At 36.9% G+C, this 18,928-nt stretch overlaps 1 protein-coding gene across 1 annotated transcript in view; it reads left to right on the top strand.

Moving 5' to 3' along the window:
* Positions 1–18,928, top strand: part of LAMA2 (laminin subunit alpha 2) — a 252,727-nt gene that overhangs the window by 89,211 nt on the left and 144,588 nt on the right. The window contains exons 13-15 of the mRNA XM_054279037.1: positions 8,563–8,670; positions 9,280–9,491; positions 15,565–15,676. Of these exons, the coding sequence (XP_054135012.1) occupies positions 8,563–8,670; positions 9,280–9,491; positions 15,565–15,676 (432 nt within the window). The remainder of the gene's footprint in view (positions 1–8,562; positions 8,671–9,279; positions 9,492–15,564; positions 15,677–18,928) is intronic.

Here is an 18,928-nt window from a genome sequence, read left to right as displayed (position 1 = left end):
GGACTTTGACATAAATGTTCTAATTAGTCATTCATTCTAATATTACAGGAAGGCATTTATTGATATGACTACTGCAATTACAGTTCGCCCCTTTGGAACCACAGACCATGGAACTGGGAGACTAACATTTAATCAGTAAAATTAAGAATTACTTTCAATTATGAGATTGTTGACAGCTACAAGACCAGCAGTAAACAGTTTTTATTTAGAAACTTTTGATGAGGATATGTTACTTAGAAACATGTCTCAGAGTTGATTCTCAAATATTGCATTTGATTGCAATATCACTAGCAGTCTGAAACATCCTCACAGTTGGATAAAAACTGGTATTTTTACCCAGATTTACACAATTTAGCCACTCTGGCACTTGTAGCGATCAGAGCAGCCATTGCAGCAGCTGTTGATTTTGTATTAACTGGTTTGTTTGGTTTTGGTTTTTTTCTTTTCCTTCAGTTTAACTGTATTCAGTCAGGGGAAAATGTCTGCAGCTGTGATGACATACACAGTTAATTTCTTTAAATATCCTTCTATGATGCATGCTTGACATACTATGCTACAGGGTCACAGCTTCTGGTATATTTTTTTCTAGATTGGTAGACTTCCAAAGATTGAGGTTTACCTGCCACCACAGTAATACACATGGGCAACAATTGTACATTAATTAGGTTATCACATCACTACTGGAAGAATATACCCCTGCTTTGTGTTTTTGAATCCTTGGTCTAGTTACAGCAGCTTGGGGAACAGTGGTTGGGAAGGCACAGTCAAGATCATATGGAAAGCAAAAAAGAGAAAGCGAGTAACCATTTTATGGTTTTGCTCTGGTTACTATGGTTAAGTAACTGTAACAAAGTAATTGCATATTTTAAATCTTGTAACAGTTTATCATTGGAAAAGTCAATTTTAGACTTCAGGAGTGGTTGACCAGAGAGTTATGTTTGTCTTCTCAAGTGAGAAGAAATGACAACTGGGAATTATGGTAGAGATTTGAGAATTTGTAGAGTAAATGTCAACATTCATAAATACATTTCAGGAGACAGCATATAATCTTACTGTGCAAATTTTTCAATCAGTCACTGATTACATTAATTTCTTCAGTGCCAAGTTCAGAAGGAGCAACTACTCAATGTAAGTAGGAGTGGCAGCAGAGGGCTCACAGGAGATGTTATTCAGATGTTATTCAGTCCTCATCTTCCTTAGGAACTGAGATTTATTCCATTTTTCATTTTAGAGTTCCATGGCATAATTGGATGTTTCAACATTATATATTAAACCCAATAAGCAGTTTTATTTTATTTAGACATCCAAATAATACAGTCTAGTTCATCCAGGGAGGAGGAGAACTAGGGTTGTGAAATGATAACTTTAATACAGTATCTCAGTAACAGTGAGACTGGGCTGAGTTTATGGATATAATTTTGAAGAAGATGAGAAGTTTCTTATTGATTTTTAAAAAATATTTTCCACTTAAATGCTTCTTAGCAGATATATTGAATCAAAGTAATTGTGCAATATTTAATTGGTCTAAATTGTTTGTGACAAACTGTTTTAAATATGGAAGGCCTGGAAATACTCGTCAGATTTTCATGTTTAGGGTGGCAGACATTATCAACTACTATACCAAAATTATATTCTGGATCAAGAAGGAAAAGGTATCGGCACCAAAAATCAAAAAAGTTTAACTTATCTGGTTATACTTGATCTAGTGATATTCTAGCCAAAGCAAGGGATACTTTCAAGGGGTGATTAATGAGATACTCACTAGATTTTAATGTCTTCCTCTGTTGGTGTTCTTTCTTCCCTCATGTTTCCATTGTGTTTGAATCTGAGTACATGGTATATCTCTGGTAGGTGCAGGGTGTTCTTTATATGGCTGAGTGATCAGATGCTGTGAAAGACTGCTTAGTTCAGACTAATAAGTGTTCTAGGAGGGTCCCTGTTTCTCAGGTATTGAGCATAAAATAGGGAAGAGACATGGTCAAGGTACATAAGAAATACAATTTAACAGATTTTTCATTGCTCTCTATGAATTGTTCTTACTCTTTGGACAAGCTTTATTTGTCTTCTAAGCAAAGAATATTCACTTAGGGGAAAAAAAAGTAAACCCACATATTTGATGGGTTTCCTTTCCATTGCTGGGAACATTTTAAATACTAAGACTTATTGTGAATTTGTTGTTCCATTGTCCAATGGAACAACAAATTCACAATATTTAGGATTAAAACTCTTTTGAATAGGAATTTGAATAAAACTTTTTGTTTTACTCAACTCTGCCTTGATGTAGGATCAGCAGAGGAAATAGTAAAAATTAAAGAGCCTATATCATAACATTCTAGATAAGATTCCAGGAAAGAATGACTTTGAAATCTTGGCTGTTGGAGTGGTCTGTTTAAAGAAACTGAAGATGACAGTGAATGGTTTGAAATTCTAAGTTTTCCCTTTGAATGGTTCAATATTGTAGACAAATTCTCATGGAAAGCAATTGAACCAACCACTGATAAGTAGTCAGGCTACTTTATTTAAACTTACTCCCTCACTTGCTGTACTTCTATGGAAGTAGTGTTCTGAAAAAGGGAAAATAAGTACAATGTAGCATCAAATTATACAGAAGAATTTTGAATGTACTTGAGCAGGGAAACTAGGATTGTGAACTAGCTGGCATGGAGCTGGGGGAACTCTAGATGGCAGAGAGTTTGGGGAAAGAGTCCATTCTTTCAGGGGAAGAGTTTAACTTCCCTATAATGAAAACTGACTTTTTTTTAAAGCTAGCCAGAACTATACTGTCATTCAAATAAAACATGATTATTCTGCTCCCTGCTTTATCTGAAATATTGCTCTAATGCCTCAGAAGAGCTTTTATATCCTATCTAAATTCAATCTGTCTAAGAGAGGAGAGTCTATTTAATCTCTAATTGGATCTGGAGTAGAACTAACACATGCAATCTTTACTGAGAGCTATTACTAAATGAAGAAATGTTTGACGTCTTCTTGGTGATGGTTCTATCAGAATTCTTTTCTAGTCCCTGCCTTCCCTCACACTGCAACTAGCTCAAAGACTAGATCAGCAAAATCCAATTAAATATCATAAATTTACAGCTGGTACTTTTTCATATAGAAGATAATAACCCAGATGAGAGCTGAATTACCAGTGAAATATTTCCTTCAACACAAGTCAATTAAGGGAGAAAAAGCAGCCCTTGGTCCATTCCCTTCTGCACTGAGTGGGCTGCTAGAACACACATGCACTTAGCCATTAGTTAAGGTGGCGCATTGTTCAGTGACTCATCAAACCATATCACAACTGCTTAGGTGCTGATGAATTATGGACCAACTTTGTCCCCACAAATAAACTGGGAAAAATCTGAAAGGATTTCCTTCACATGGGTAGTGCTGGTATTCTGGTGGCAGATATCTCTACATTTGCTGAAATCCGTGTCATAAAATAAATGTGTACCCAGAGAGTTTGTGAAGGTGAAAGAGTCCAAATCTATGACAAACTTTCATTGCAGCTCTATTTCATGGAAATTCAAGAAGGCTAGCAGGGAATGTTAAGCTGTGTATGCTATCATTCCAGTACCTTCAAGCATAGTTTTTAGTGGTAGATAGTGCCATAGGAATTTGACAGAGCCACTGTAAGACTGGGTGAATATCTGTGTGATTTCTCATAATCATGGCAGCAAGCAAATAATAGTCACAGGTGCATCAGGAAACAAGTGGGATGTTTGTTTTGTGCATGTCTTCCAGAATACGAAAACATTATTATCTCTTAGAACTTTAAGTTACTATTAGCAACTTGCTGTGAGACTCACTGGTTTTTTTATTCAACTATATGTGTGTTAACATTCTCCACTGAAATGTTCTACCCATTCATGTTTGTGGCCTTTGCAATTTTTCTTCCCGTTTTTAAATTTTTCTGGTAGCGTTTGTTCATTTTGTATTGTTTTAATTGTATAATGCTTGTCTCTCTAATAAAATATGTCAGTGACTGTATATCTGCCACAACCACTAACAGTGAAGAGAGAAAAGATAGTTCAGCTTGTTGATATTTGTTGATGCTTAAGGATGGGGTTTACTTGTCAACTTGACAGTGTTGGATTAATAGTTGGACTTGAAGATCTTTCAGTTCTTCTCCAACATAAAAGAGTCTAATGATTCTATGATGCCTTTTATTTCACTGGTTTTGAAAATCTGGTGTTGTATGAGTGTTGGTCTAAACCTAGTTTAATGCAGTAATATAATTTTGGTTTTGAAGGTGTTGTGTTCTCTTGGATTAGGCCTGAAATCCAAGCCCTTATTAGTTAAATCCATTGTTGTACATAATTTACTACCAAATATCTGAGCAACATGTATTCATTCTATTTCAATAATACTCTATTTCAATAATACACTTAGTGCATAATTTTTTATTCATTTGCAAAATGTTATGTTTTCCAAGTTAGTTGTTTACTCTAAATATAAGGTGGAATGATTTGAAGGTTGTCCTTTGGTGGGGTTATCGACCAGCCACTTTCCTTGGACTCTATGGAGGACTTCTTCCAGCTGCCTACATGTAACCACATAGTGCCATATCAGAAGCCCCAGTTCATTTTTAGGTGCTTTAATCACAAACTGAGTGTCTCTTAATGGACAGAAGAGCATTTTACTGATTAATGAGATAAGGGATTGTAATCAGCACCCTATTTAATGGAGATAGCTCCTAATCTTCTGAAGTTACATTTGGCAGGTGTTCAGAAGCAATGAAGCAGCCCACAGTGCAGTGGACAAAGTGCTAAACCTTTACAGGCAGAGTTACAAGAGGCATTGGAGAGGCAGAGTGTGAATCTTCGTGTAGAACTCAACAACAAGATGGAATATACATCTGTATAAGAAGGAGATATTCTCCAAGGACATTAGCAGGAGAGATCCTGACAGCTTGCCTTGGGAAAGCATTGGCAGAACATTCACTAAGTGCAGGGAGAGAAAGACTTGTAAAGTTTGATTTCCATATGAAGAGATGCAAGCTTTCCTCATCTCTAGCCTTGCCAATATTTGTAGAAATGTTGTTTGCTTTCAGTGCTGTATTTGTGGTCTACTATCACTTATCTTGGCTTTGAGATAATTTTAGTGGGACAAACATATTACATCAAAACATGCTTTACAAGGATAATACTGGGTTCTTCCTCCTACCCCCCAGCTCTTTTGCTGTTGAGCATTTGTTCACAGGAAAGGAAGTATCTTTTCTGCTTCAGTTTTGGTTGACCCTCTGTTAGGGTGTTGTAAAAAACGTCTTGTCTGCTCTCTTAAGAGCTCTCTTAAGAGCATGTAACATAATAGTAGAGTACAGCTAGCAGTGAAAAGTTGCAAAAAGCCCCAAAAACTTATCTGCCAAGAAACTTCTTGGATTAGAACTAAGACAGCTGTATTTTCTCTCTCCTGTGCTTGTTATTTCTGTGGGGAGTCTGTGAATTTTCTTGAATGCGGAGATTCTGCCTCCTAAGCTTGAAATAAGTATTTGATGCATTAATCTAAAAACAGGTGGGAGAGACAACAGAAATTCTATGGAACTTCCTTGACATTTCTATACAGCTATTCTTGACTCAACAATATGTGCCTTTGTCACCAGCCAGGAAAACTTTTATGCCCTGTTCCCTTTGGTGTTGATGGTCTCAGATGACAGTCCTTGAAGCAGAACTCTGGATCTTTGGGTGATACAGAGAAAAATTTGAAAGTAGAGGGATCTGATGGGTGCCCAATTTATGTATTGCAGTTATATTTAAAATTCAGTGAAAAGTACTTTCTGCACAAGATGACATGCAGCACATGGATTGACCTCTGAATTCCTTTGCCTGTCAATGAACTCATACTTCAAATACGCAGACAAAGGAAATGACCATTGCAAACAAAGACAAAAGGAAGTTATACTTTTTGGTTTATGTAAGTTTGGGGTTTTTTCTAATCTGTATACAAGGTAAATACATACTCTGAACTGTGAGGTATTCTCTACAGCAAGTGCCTTTTGGGGACCTTGTCTTCAGTGTGAGACCCTGTTCATGATAGGCAAATCTTGCAAGTTGCAGGACCAAAACTCAGACTGCTGTGGCTAGCAGAGACCTCAAGAGACTACTTAGTCATATTCCATCTCCTAGGCATCATATCCAGAGTATCTCTGACATGTTGAACTGCTGCTAATTGATTAACTACTTCAATAGATTTTTCAAGTAATTTGGTCGTATTTTGACCATCCTTAAAATCAGCTTTCTTATGGTCAAGCTGAATCTTCTTCATGCCTTCCTGCAGTTGCCACAGGAAAATAAAAATGGCCACTGCATTTTTCCAGACTTCAATTTTTTTTTTAAATTATTTTCCTCTTTCCTCTGACTGTTCTCTTTTTTGGACTAGGCCACCCACCCTTTTCCTCTTCTGCTTCCTGTTGATTATATATTAGGAGTCTGTAATCCATTCTAGCTGCCTTTTCTTTTAAATTTCCTTTTTTTCTTTTTCCCTGCTTTGTGACCTGTGAGTTCTCGTGTTGGTTTTTTATATGCTAAGGTAAAGGTTACGTAGCTTGGAAAAAGTAAAACCTGTATTTTTATGGGCTGCCTGAAAATGCCTAATCTTTGTTTTCCCATTATTTTCGCTTTCTTGAATCTTTGTCATTAGTCTGAACTTGAAATAGAAATGATAAAATTCTGCAAAAGTTACTCTTCTAAAATGTTTGTCTACAGCTGAAAGCTGTTCTGGGTACTTCTTGCAGCATTTCAGATATCTAAAATTTCTACGTTCCTCTAGCAGTTTCTAACCAGTGCTTAGACTTGACCGTGGGCTAAACAAAAATTCTGTAACAGCTGTATCCAAGGAAAAAAAAAGTCTTTTCACGTTGTTATGGTCAAGGCTTTTAAGTAGTTGCATTGATCCCAGCAGGTTTGTACACTATGTAGATAAACAAATGATGCCACTGTTTGCTAGTGACTGAGGTAGGAGGAGCTGCAGACTCCATCAAGGTTGGAGAGAGAGGCCTTACAGAGAGACGTGGACAGGCTAGAGGGCTGGGCCATCACCAGCAAAAGCTAACAGAAGCAAGTGCTCTATTCTCTCCCTGGAATTGGGTACTACTGCTTATACACACAAATTGTGAGGTAAGAGGGTGGAGAGCAGCACTGTGGAAAGAGATCAGGGGGTTTGGGCTGACGGCAAGTTGAACACGAGCCAGCAGAGCCCTGGCAGCCAGGAGGGCCGAGCATGTCCTGGGGGGCATCAGGCACAGCATGGCCAGCCAGGCAAGGGAGGGGATTGTCCTGCTCTGCTCTGCACTGGGGTGACCTCACCTCAAGCAGTGTGTGTACTTTTGGGCACCTCAAGGACATCAGACTATTAAAGTATGTCCAGAGGAGAGTGACCAAGGTAGTATGAGTGCCTTCCAGCTTGGGATACTCTATGATTCTATGATCCTACAGTTCTATGGTCCAAGATACAGGTTATGAATTGGATGGAGTTTTCTGGCTTTAACCTAACAATTAGCTCTGCAGCCTCAGATATGGGGTTTTATATACCTTTATCAGTAATTCAAAATCAGTTGATTTCCAGGCCTTAAATGCTGGAACCCTTTTTTCACCCCTTGAATTAGATTAATCTCAAAACAGTGAAGATGTCGACTTTCACTGGTTTTTGTTACTGTGTGCAAAAGCATTCAGTATGATGAACAAATATGTCTTTGAGAATAATCAGATTTTTCTCTTTGTAAAAGATTCACAAATTTGCTCTGTGCTCAGCAGTAGGCATTGGAAGAGCAGAAGAATCCCTGTGATTTTAATATTGTGAGAGAGGAGGCTCACATTGCAATGAAGTATAAGGCAGATGCGTTTAAAACCCAAAATGTAGTTCTTGCAGGATTTTATTTACTTATGCTGCTTCCAATCAATTAACAGAAAGCATTATTTCTGTGGTGAACTCTGTCATTCAAATTTGGATTTGCGTCATACTACATTCCATTTATAATGGAATAACTTGTGTCCATGCCATGATCCTGGGGGCTAAAAGAGCATGGAAAAAATACATTGCCATGACACAAGAGCCTGGTCATTGACTTCTCACACTGTAGATTGGGTCAAACTGAGTGAAAGGGCTGAAGCATTCTTTTAAAGTAAATTTATTTGACTCCATCAGGAAAAATTCTTACTTTAGGTTATAGTTCATTCTGAAAAAAAAAAAAATTGCAGCCCTTTTTTCTATTTTGGTAGTTTGCTCCATCAATGGAACTGAAGTTACTGAATTTTCTGCAGGTTGCTAGGGCTGCTGATACAGAGGCCAGCCTAAATGAGAACCATATAACTGAACAAATACACTGAAAGTCTAATGCAAGTATCTAGTGGAAATTTGCACAGATTTCATATCTGTTTCTGATTTCTCTGTTAGTCTGTGGGTTTAAGGAATTCACAGCCTTCAACAGCTGTAATCCTCAGGGATCTGCATGTGGTTTTGCAACACTAGAAATCTACTGATGCTCAAGAAAACTGCCCCCAAGTGGTTAAGCCCCATTTTCTTTTATTTAATTAGATTTTTTTTTTCTGTCTTTTAATTACCCAGGTAGCAGCTGCTGGAGGACATCTGAAATTTACAGTCTCCTATGACATCACAGAAGAAGAAGAGGAAGAAACAGCTAAATTGATGGTTCAATCTGATGTCATCATAGAGGTAAAGTACTTGCAGCCAAAGAAATAAAAAAAAAAAAAAAAAAAGAAAAAGAAAGGGACAAAGAGAGAAAGAGAAAATGGCCTGATTTTTCAAATGTTCAGTGTAAAGTCTGATGGCTGAGGACACAAAACAGAGGGTGCACATACTTTCAGTTATTTTCTAGTGTGAGAAAAAGATATACTTTAGAAAACTAAAACCTTCAATATCTCAAGGAGTCTCTGGTATTATTGCAGCTATTGTAAGTAGCTTAGAAAACTGTAGTGCTTCCCGTTCATCCATGAGGAAATAAAATAGTTGGTCACTTGAGGTTACACTTTGACATTCTTTCAGTAGATCTCTTCTTTTGCACCTCAGCATTATATGAATTTGCTTTTGCCTATGTAGAACCTACACCATGACAGTAGGTTTTATCTGAAAAACCCAAACTTTCTTTTCCATTGCTTTTCAGTTCTATCAGGCAAGTCCATTTCAGGTTTATGAAAAGTGAATATTATTCCTGATATTTGCTATTCTTGTAAAATATATTATTCAATAAATCATGTACCCCAATGGGCTTTTTTCCAAGACTTTTTTCATGTTTAAATCTCTCTCTTTCATGGCTCTCTCTAGGGAGGTGACTTGAAAATCAGCACTCCAAAAGGGATAATTCACCTGCAGCCTTCCGAAGAGCACACTGAAGAAATTGTGCTGAAACCGGAATATTTCTCAGTGCATGGCACTGATGTTCCAGTCAGCAGGAGGGAGTTCATGACTATCCTTGCAAACGTGACGAGGATCCTCATAAGAGCCACATACAGCAATGGGATGAATGCCATCTACAGGTGAATGTGAGGAACGGGTCCCTTTGCTTCAGGCAGCTACTCAAAAGAGTTGTTTTCTCTCTTCAGAAAACAAGGCTGATGTAATTTAAAACACTCTAATTTATTATAATGAAATCCATAGCATTCATTTACACTTTCAACTTTTGTTAGTATGTTTTTCATTTTGGGTAGATGGAAGGAGGAAGGCAACAGAAAGAAGCAGCCTTTTAAGATAATGAAATTACATGGACTATGAAGGCATGAATGACAGTTCTATAAATATGTTTATTTTGTGAACACAGTAATTCCCATGTACATGGTAAATCATGGAGAGCAGTAATAACATGTTGAAGTAGGAAATGATATATTGCTTGTATATCGTTTTTCCCATTTAATGACCATACAGGGCCACATTAACAGTGAACCAGAGAATAATATCCTGAGTCTCCAAGCTGGAAAAGTGCCTCAAGGGGAATTTTCTATGTTTTTAATCAGTACCACACACAGAACTGGCTAATCCCAAAGCCTTTCCCTTGATTTATGTCAGAATGCTGCATGGACTGCTCAGATTCACTGATTTGATGTGAACTCTTCTGAGTCCTCTGATAAAATTAAAGACATATGAGATGATACAGTTCTATTTCAGTTGCTGCAGTGTGTTTGAAACTGCAAAGCTCATCTTGCATTTCAAATTTTTCTAAGTGCATGAACAAATACTCCAGATGGGGTGAAGAAAACATCTCTCCTGATACTGTGTGATTAACATTAATAGTTAGGTGGCATAAGTAATAGTTTTAAAATGTGTAATGGAATTGATTGCATAGTAGCTTTTTACTCACAAGGCAGGAAACCTGAAATGCTCTCTAATCTGCACATGAGTTGATTCAATGGCATAAGCCAATTTGGAATGGAGGAGCTGATAGCACATTTAGTGATTATTTGCTGAGAGCACAGACAGAGTTTTTGCTGCTGTGAAATTTCTTCAGCAATCTAACCATCATTTGAATACTTAGGTAATTAAAATATATCCTAAATTGAAAGGCAGGTTGTGTCAACAGCATGTATTTTTCTGATTTGAGCTTCAGCAGTATAAATTTTTTCCCTGCAAAAGAATTCATATCTCTTCGGTCTCTGTCTTTTCCTGTGGTTAATTAGTATGTATTACAGCTCTGTAAGTAAGTTTGTGAATCATAACTAGCTTGAGTTTGGGCCAAACTGCTTCCTAATTTGCTCATTCAGTCATCAACCTTGCACTCTTTTGCATCTCCCTGCATCCAGTTTGAAAGCCTTTCATGGTCCCTCAGCTTCCCACCCTGATTTTTGAGGAGAGCCAAAACACCAGGTCAGAGCTCACGTCTTATGCACTATGAGCAGACCATGAGATCTTAATTCACAATTTACAGCTGAGACTAGTGGGAGCTCGGGGAATGATGATTTTCTGCTCTCTTCTCATTCAAATAAAAAAACCCAAAGCATTACTCAGAATTTTCCAAACTAAAGGAGTGCAGGAGCAATTTTGGGGAGAACAATAGGAGCTTTTATGCAATTTTGAAAGCAGATATGTAAGGTTGACTTCCTTTTGGCCAGAGGTCTTTCTGAGTAGTAGACGAAATGCATACTTTCAAAGGAGATATGTATGACTGACTTTCCTTGGGCCAAAGGGGTTACTAAGTATTATGGGAAACACCAACTTCAGTTGTCAGAGATTTACACATATTGGAGTACTGACATTTGTACTAGTAGGACACGGGGGCTCTCCTACAAAAAGCACTTTGGCTGGGCAGTTGTGATGAAAGTGCGGTGCTGGACGTGTGAGGGCTCCATCCTGGCTATGCTGTGGAACAGTGTGGGTGGGGTGGATGAGATCCGCTCCCCTCTGGGCAGCAGTGCAGGGCTCAGGTAAGCACACACACGTAGAACTGGCACAATGTATAGAATGTGCCTTGAAAGTAAGATATGGAAGAGCTGTCTGGCAAATTTAGAAGACTATATATCACTGCCTGCACCCCAGATCACTGCTTTAGACATTTGGTCATGTGTGGTGCCTCACTGTTTCACAGTCCTGTCCATATTCAGCCTTTGGGAACAGTTTAGTGGTGTGTTAAAGATAATTTTCTGAAAGCACTTTTTTAAAATGACCTGTGAGAAGAGCTCTGCAACACACATATAATTTAAGCTTTGCATGCTGGTAGCCATCAGCTTCTAGGTGTAGTGACATTAGAGTCGTGAAGATTGGTCCCTTAAAGACAGTGAGTTAAAATGGGATTAGGGGAAGGAACTGAAGTGATTTTGAAGAGTATATTTTTTTTGCTATAAATGGTCTTATATTGCTGGTACATTTCTAGCTCTGATGTCTCTTACCAGAGAAGAATACAGCAGTGGTTACTGCATTACTGTGTAATAAAGTAAACAATTTTATTGAGTGCTCTCAGGGTGCTCATTGTGGTTTTAGCATGACAGAAGAGAGGATGTGGAATTTCAACCGCAATTAAACAAATTAAGTTTTTCATCTTTAGGTGTAGCAATGATAGTTCCACCTGTTAGGGTGGGATTTACAAAGTGAAGTCTCCTCAGAACAGTTCATGCTTCCAGGCACCAGCAACAGCATCTACTGCCATCCAGCCCAGCTTATGATCTGCTGTGTAGGGATATTGCTAATTTTCAGGATGTGCCTCATTATCCATTGTTTTCTATTCTCTTTGACTTTCACTCGTGCTGAAACATACTAGCTGCAAAGCTGTGCTCATCACTCTTAAGATCGTGCAAAATAAGTCTTTTCTCCATATTCTGTCCATATATTCTGTCAATTTAGTTCTTCAGGAAAAATGTAGATCCAATGAAGAAGATATTCTTTGTCATATCTAGGGCTAATTAAGGACTCCAAAGAATGGTCTCCAAAGGAAGACTTTTTTTGAAAAGAAATACTGTAGAGCTAAGCCTTAATAGATAAGTAGATATGAACTAAAAGGCTTTTATTGTCTTTAAACAGGTATGTGCAGTGGACAGATGGATATTCCTCTGAGAGGGTTAAGGGGGTCTGGCAGAGAGGCAGAAATATTACAAGGTTACTAGATCTGTCATGAATGACAATTTCTGCCTCAAAGCACCAGCAGAATTTGCAACATACTAATTAGAGATTGCTATATTAAGCAACCTGTTCATTTAAGTACTGAAAGTTTTCAAAATTGATGTCAACACATGTGTAAGGATTCCAAAGGTGCTGTTATAATCTGAGTTTAAAAAGAGACCAGAATGGAGGCATAAAGTAACTTTCTTGCAGTCATGTAGAAAAAGATTTTAAAATTCAATAGAGCTGTCTCCAGTTGACAAGAGATTTAATTTAAAGATTCTATTTTTACCCTTGTTTAGCTAAACCTACTAGAAACTTTAGTTAATGTGTTATGCTTTCAAGTATCCACTAAACAATATGAATGCAGTCATGCTGAGTTTGACTCAAGCATGGTTTTGTGTACATTTTTTAGCTAGTTTTAAGCTTGCAGTGTAGTTATTGCTCCATGGCATAATTAGGAAGCTTTCTTATGTGCGTGGACAATTAGATAATCAAGTCAGTTAAAAATTGAGAATACAGAAATGCAGCAATTATCATGAAAGTGAACCCAGCTTCTGGGTTTAAAACCTAATCCTCCTCTAACTTGAAAAATCTTCCAAATGGTTGCAGTTGAGTACTTCTGTGGTAGAAGCAACAGGCCAAGAAAAGATAACTCTGTCTGTTTTGTTTGATCTAATACTGTTAGCTTGTGCTTCAAAGGAAGTTTAGTAGCAGTGTTTATTCAGTTTCAATATTCAGAGTGGTCGCTGATGATAAGTATTGCAAACATGCAGATAGGCACTGGAAATTGGAGTGCTAAAGAGAATGGATTGTTTGCTAAAGAGAATGGATTGCAGCCACATAGAGAGGAGTCAGTACCAGACACAAGGAGAAAGAGGGAAGAAGAGGCCAGGGGTTTTTTTCCATATGCAGAATTAGCTTCAAGACAAATGAGCAATGATTGGGTCACTACTTCATGTGCCTTATGTAGCCAGTGTGATTCAGATGCCTGGCACAGCAGACAGTAAACTGTGCTGGGACTGCCTGAAATGTCCCCTTCCCTTTTAATCTTGTTTGTTTTTAGAAGTCAACAGTTGCCTGCTGACAGTAACAGTCAGCTTAAATATTTGGTCTTGATGTCTAACCTCAAATTGTTCATGCATCTCCAGGATCCAGTTCCCCATTTCTGCCAGCATTATGTATTTTAATGAATGCAGAATGGCATCGAGGAATCAAAATTGCAACATCAAAATGGGAGAAAAGAAAATCACGGTAGCTTTCTTCACTGAGTAACTGTTAATGCTAAAAACTGTTAAACACATTGAAATCCCATTTAGCAAATAGCAGAGTGTAATGAAAATTGGAACGATTCAGTGAATACAAATGTGGGATAATACTGGGTGGATTGTTTCTGTGTTAGCGCTTCTCTTTGTTCCGAGATCAATGCTTAGAGGGAGCTAGCTGTAGTTCAAAAGAGAAATTTAATTTGACCTTTCATTAAAAAATTTTTTCTTCATTTACAGGTTTTCTTCTTTAAAATTTTTAATATTTTTACTGGTAAAATAGTCACTATTTGATATCTGATATCCTAGAGATTGGTTATCTTATCATAATGAAAATTCGAATGAATGATTGCAAAATAAATGTACAGCAATAAATGTACAGCAATGGAGCAAAGGAGATATACTGAAAAGTCAGAGTGAATTTACTGAAGATCTGGATAGGAAGAAGCATCCTTCTTTTAAAACAGTACCAAGAACCTTTTACAGAGGTTGTAGTGTCACCAAATCAGATTTAAGTTTCTAACTGCATTATGCACAATGATAGTCCCTCCCAGGTCCAGTCATATTCATTGTGGTGATAAAATTTCTGGTTTTCTGAAGCTTATATCTTAATTTAAGAAATCTTTCCCTTTTTCCCCCCATTACCTTTCATGTTTAACTTATTTGGAGTAGTCATAAAATCGAGTGGGAAAATATTCTGTCTTAAGCTTTCTTCCAACCGCTGTAGCAACAAAATATTTTTCTTGGATGTTTTCTTGTCCAAGGTCATCCAAATAATTTTCAGGATTTTTTTTGCAGCCAAAAGATAAATTCCCTATTATGAAGCATGAAAAAACCTTTTTAATAAAATGTATGTCATGAATGAATGGTGTTTTCTGCTGAAGACAACTTCAAAACAAGCTCTTGAAGTAGCTTTAGTTATCAAACATTCTGTTAAGATTACTGGGTGAAAATAGAAGTAATTTAGCCTCTGTAATACGTTAATGTTCCTTCGAATTCTCGTAAGAATTAAACTCCCAAATCTCAGTTTTTCTCCACAGAAAGATATTCTTGAGGTAAATTACATCTGTTTCTGATTATAGCTGTAAGACTATCAGAAGGCTTTTGTTGTTTCTCTTATCATACTTCCATGCTCTTACAACAAAAATCATGGTCAGTGTTCACCTAAACAATAGCTGTTCAGTACTTTTTTCTCTGGCACTGGGGAGACCAGGGTATTTGGCAGAAGATTTTTGTTTCATGTACATACATTTTTCTTTCATATGCATAATACTTAGATTGAGGTTATGCATATCCTCAATCCTTCTGGACAGGGCTGACATCTTTTCCAGAGGTCAAATCTCCAGAGTAAAAATACCCTATATACAAAACTTAGTAATGTAATATTTTAGAAAGCTGGTCTAGTGGTTCATAAATTTTGAAGACCCTGCTTAGTGTCAGATTTGCTCTATATGCAGCTGTAATGCAAGTTGGCACATGTGGCTTGCAGGCCAGGAATAGCCTGGTACAGTGCTGTAAGACATTTTTAATCTATTTTTATCGGTGGGTATCTGACCATAATCTCCCTCACATGATGGACAAAAATAGTAACAAGCCTACAGACATATAGTTTAGGAAGAAATAGATGAATATGAAAACCTTCTTATTCTTAGGCAGGAAATCAGAAACAAGCCACTGCATGTCCCTATAAATGTTTGTTGCATTCAGCTGCACGTATCCATCTAATTTGCTGTTTTGCCCATTTAATTTCTGTTACATCCAGACTAAGAAGTGTTATTATGGAATCTGCTGACCACACTTCGAGGGGGAGAAGGGTAGCATCTGCAGTGGAGTTGTGTGAGTGTCCTCCAGGCTATGATGGTACCTCCTGTGAGGTGAGTATCATGATGCAGTCTAGTTCAGTGTTGCTAACACTGTGATAGGTGGAAGCAGACACTGGACCTGTGTTGGTAGAAAATAATAGGACAGCTGTCCCTTCTTGTTAGGAATTTGCCATGGCTTGACTAGTTACCTTTATCTCCAGATGATGGTTCATCATATCTGATAATATTTAAAATCTGAAGTTTTACACCCGTGATGATTTCTAACTTATGAAAAGACATTTTGGTTCATAAAAAGGAAACAGAAACAATATTTTTACTCTTTAGCCATTTGATAATACAAATGGATGAACATAATTAGAAGGAAAATGGCAGTTATCTGACCTGTGCACAGCAAAGACAGATCAATTTATTTGAGTTAATGGGGTTGAATTTCTTCTTTTGTTTTCCCAGGGCTTTGCCATTTGCCTTGGAGTTGTTGAGAATTGCATGTGTTCTTCTGAGGATTGTGTCACATTGTTTTGCTCCTGTAACAGATAATAATGTAACAAATCATAATGCTCAGAAAAATGCCCACTTTGGTAACTAAGCCATTAGTTCACACAGAAAGTGTTCATACAAGTGTACGTATGATTAACTACCTCACGTGGGCATCGCTTGGGGTGAATAGAAGCCAAAAAACGTTCTTCAAAAGCTTTGCCTCTAAGGAAACAGTTTCAAACACCAAGATGCTCTACTTCACAAAACTACAAACAGTATGCCATTTACACAGGCACTCTAGGCATTTGCTTGTCAACTCTCTTTTTCTTTAAAAATTTTCATGCTTATCTGTGATATTTAGGGTTTAGAGTCTAGTCTCATGCCAAGAGTGGTTGTTTGTTGCTGGGGCTAGATGAACTAACATAGAAAGAAGGCCTGAAGGAATTAATGGATATTCCTATCACTCCCAAAATGGTAAAGATGGAAAAATAAGTGGAGAAGAATATTTTTTACCTCAGCTGAGAAATAATTTTAAAGCCTGGCCATTGTCTGTCTGTTCAATTATTTTAAGAAGAATGCTAGATGCAGTATCACTGTGTTTCACACTTTTTTCACTTGTCCGTTTATTCTCCCAGTGCAGATTTAAGCCTGATTTCCAAGAGAGTTATTGGAAAAGCCCTGATTGCAGATATTTCAGTATGTACTTTTGTTGTAGAAGCTGAAGGACTTGGGTAGAATTCCTGTCTTGGTGTTGCTGAAATTGCCTGTCCAACATTTATGTCCTTCAGTGCTAAAACTTTTCTTCAATCATAAACAGTCTCTGAAATTTGATACACACTTAAGATCATACTCCATAAGAGAAAGCACATAAATATAGCTGCAAATGTAAAGTTTCTATACATACATGCTAGTGGGCATGGGGAAAAAAAAACAAAAAAAAAAGTGAAGTTTAAGATTTCCAGGCAGACAATAGTTAAGAAAGTAAGGAAAGAGAAGTTGAAAATCCTTTTTTGTTTTTCCAGTTACCATTTTTGTTTCTTCTTCTGTGTACTTTCAGCCCTGTTCATTTTACTTCTGCCAGTTTCAGCTAAGCAGAGCATCGTATTTTATTGATTTTGTGCAGTTTTTCAGTTCCATTTTCTCTTCATTATTTGGTTTAATGTATGTATTTGTCTCCTGCATAATGATGATATGGTACCTGGCATAGATGCTGCTGCACTAAAAACAACTATTATTTTCTTATTTTCATGATATGAATGTTTTGACATGATCAGTCTTCCAAAGACAACCAATTCATATTAAATTATGCTGTCTCTTTTAAGATTTTCCATTATATAAATTCAGAATTTATTTTTTACGAGACTCTGGCCAAATAAAATTCTGTACATTTTTCTATGTGTAGCAGGTAAAATTTTAAATTTCTAACACCAATTGGACCCCTTTGTGATAGTTACTTTGCTCCACTGATGAATTTTCTTGCCTTTGTCAACATCTTCACATCTAATTGCTCTTCTTCCTCAGATTTGTTCCCTTTCTCTGTACTCTTTCACTTCTGATGCAGATGGAGTTGTGCTTAACCTGCTTCACTATGATGGTCAAGAACTTTCCCAGCTGGTGACATTTATATAATATCTTTTCTTAAGACCTCAATCTGTAATCTTTTAGTACTGTTCTGAGCCCTGCTATTGAAATTTCATGTCTAAGCTCTTAAAAATTAATGAGTTTTGGAGCCTTGTCTTGAGCAATAGCATTTGTATCTGTGCACAACAGATTATTTTCAGTCACCAAAAGAGGGAAAATATTTGTAGATTTATGTAGAAACCACTTGCATCTCATGCCACAGAAAGTAAAATACAGGAATTCCTTTCAACCTGTTTTTAGGTTTTGGATTTTATAACTTTAGACTTTTATTTTTTTGTATTTACTATTTTTTTTAGGTTTTTTAGGAAGGTGTAACCAATAATGTAAAGAATAAAAAATAAGGGTAATATCTCAGGTTTTGGATTTTTTTAAAGAATAATTTCAATTAATCTTTAGATTACTTTCAATCTTTCAAGAGTAAGACAAAAATGTACATCTTTATTTTTATAAAAAATAATCTGTTTGTTGTCTTATTGGAGAGTGTATAAGAAGGAGAAAGGATTTTCTTTATTAAATGATACTCTGGTATTCCATCAGTGCTAAACTTTCTCTTTGTATTATCCAGGTGCTTTTGAAGGTCATAAATCTGTCATGCACTTTTTTTTTTATCTTATGCAAAATTGGTGGATCACATGAGCAGTCCTACGGTAGAAGGAAAGTTTGCTATAAAGCATTAAAAAAAACCCCTATAAAGTAATTTGTGAAATATATAGTATGGAAGACTGCTGCTTGACGTGTTATTATGAGAAAATGGAGTTTCATCAGCTGTATTCTCGCTGGTGAATCACAGTTGCATGGTGTCACCTTTCCTACAAAATTAGTGGACATACATTTAATATTGATTTGAATTTTACATTTAAAAAAGAAAATAAAACTATCAGAGCAGTGTCGTAAAGGGAAATCCCTATCCTCTAAGGAGTACAATTGTAAATAAAAGGGTAGCTTAGTTTTCAGTCTGTGCTTTATTTCAGTGTAGCATTTTGCTGGAGTCCTAACAAGACTAAATGGTATTTTAATTGCTCTTTGCGTCTGAACTTCCCAGAGAACATTTTTGTTGTTTTGAGGTTTTTTTCATCCTTCTCTCTCCTTCAGTGTTTCACCTTCTGGCTGTTTTTCAGTCTGTGCCTCTTGCTTTCATGCTGTCATATTTCAGTTCTTCATTTCTCTGCTTTATTTTACCATTTC

This window comes from Melozone crissalis, unplaced genomic scaffold (genome assembly GCF_028551555.1).
Source record: "Melozone crissalis strain CALT ecotype California unplaced genomic scaffold, PUWL_Pcris_2 ptg000027l_1, whole genome shotgun sequence".
In the NCBI taxonomy this organism is placed as follows: Eukaryota; Metazoa; Chordata; class Aves; order Passeriformes; family Passerellidae; genus Melozone; species Melozone crissalis.
This window is presented reverse-complemented; position numbering and strand designations above follow the sequence as displayed.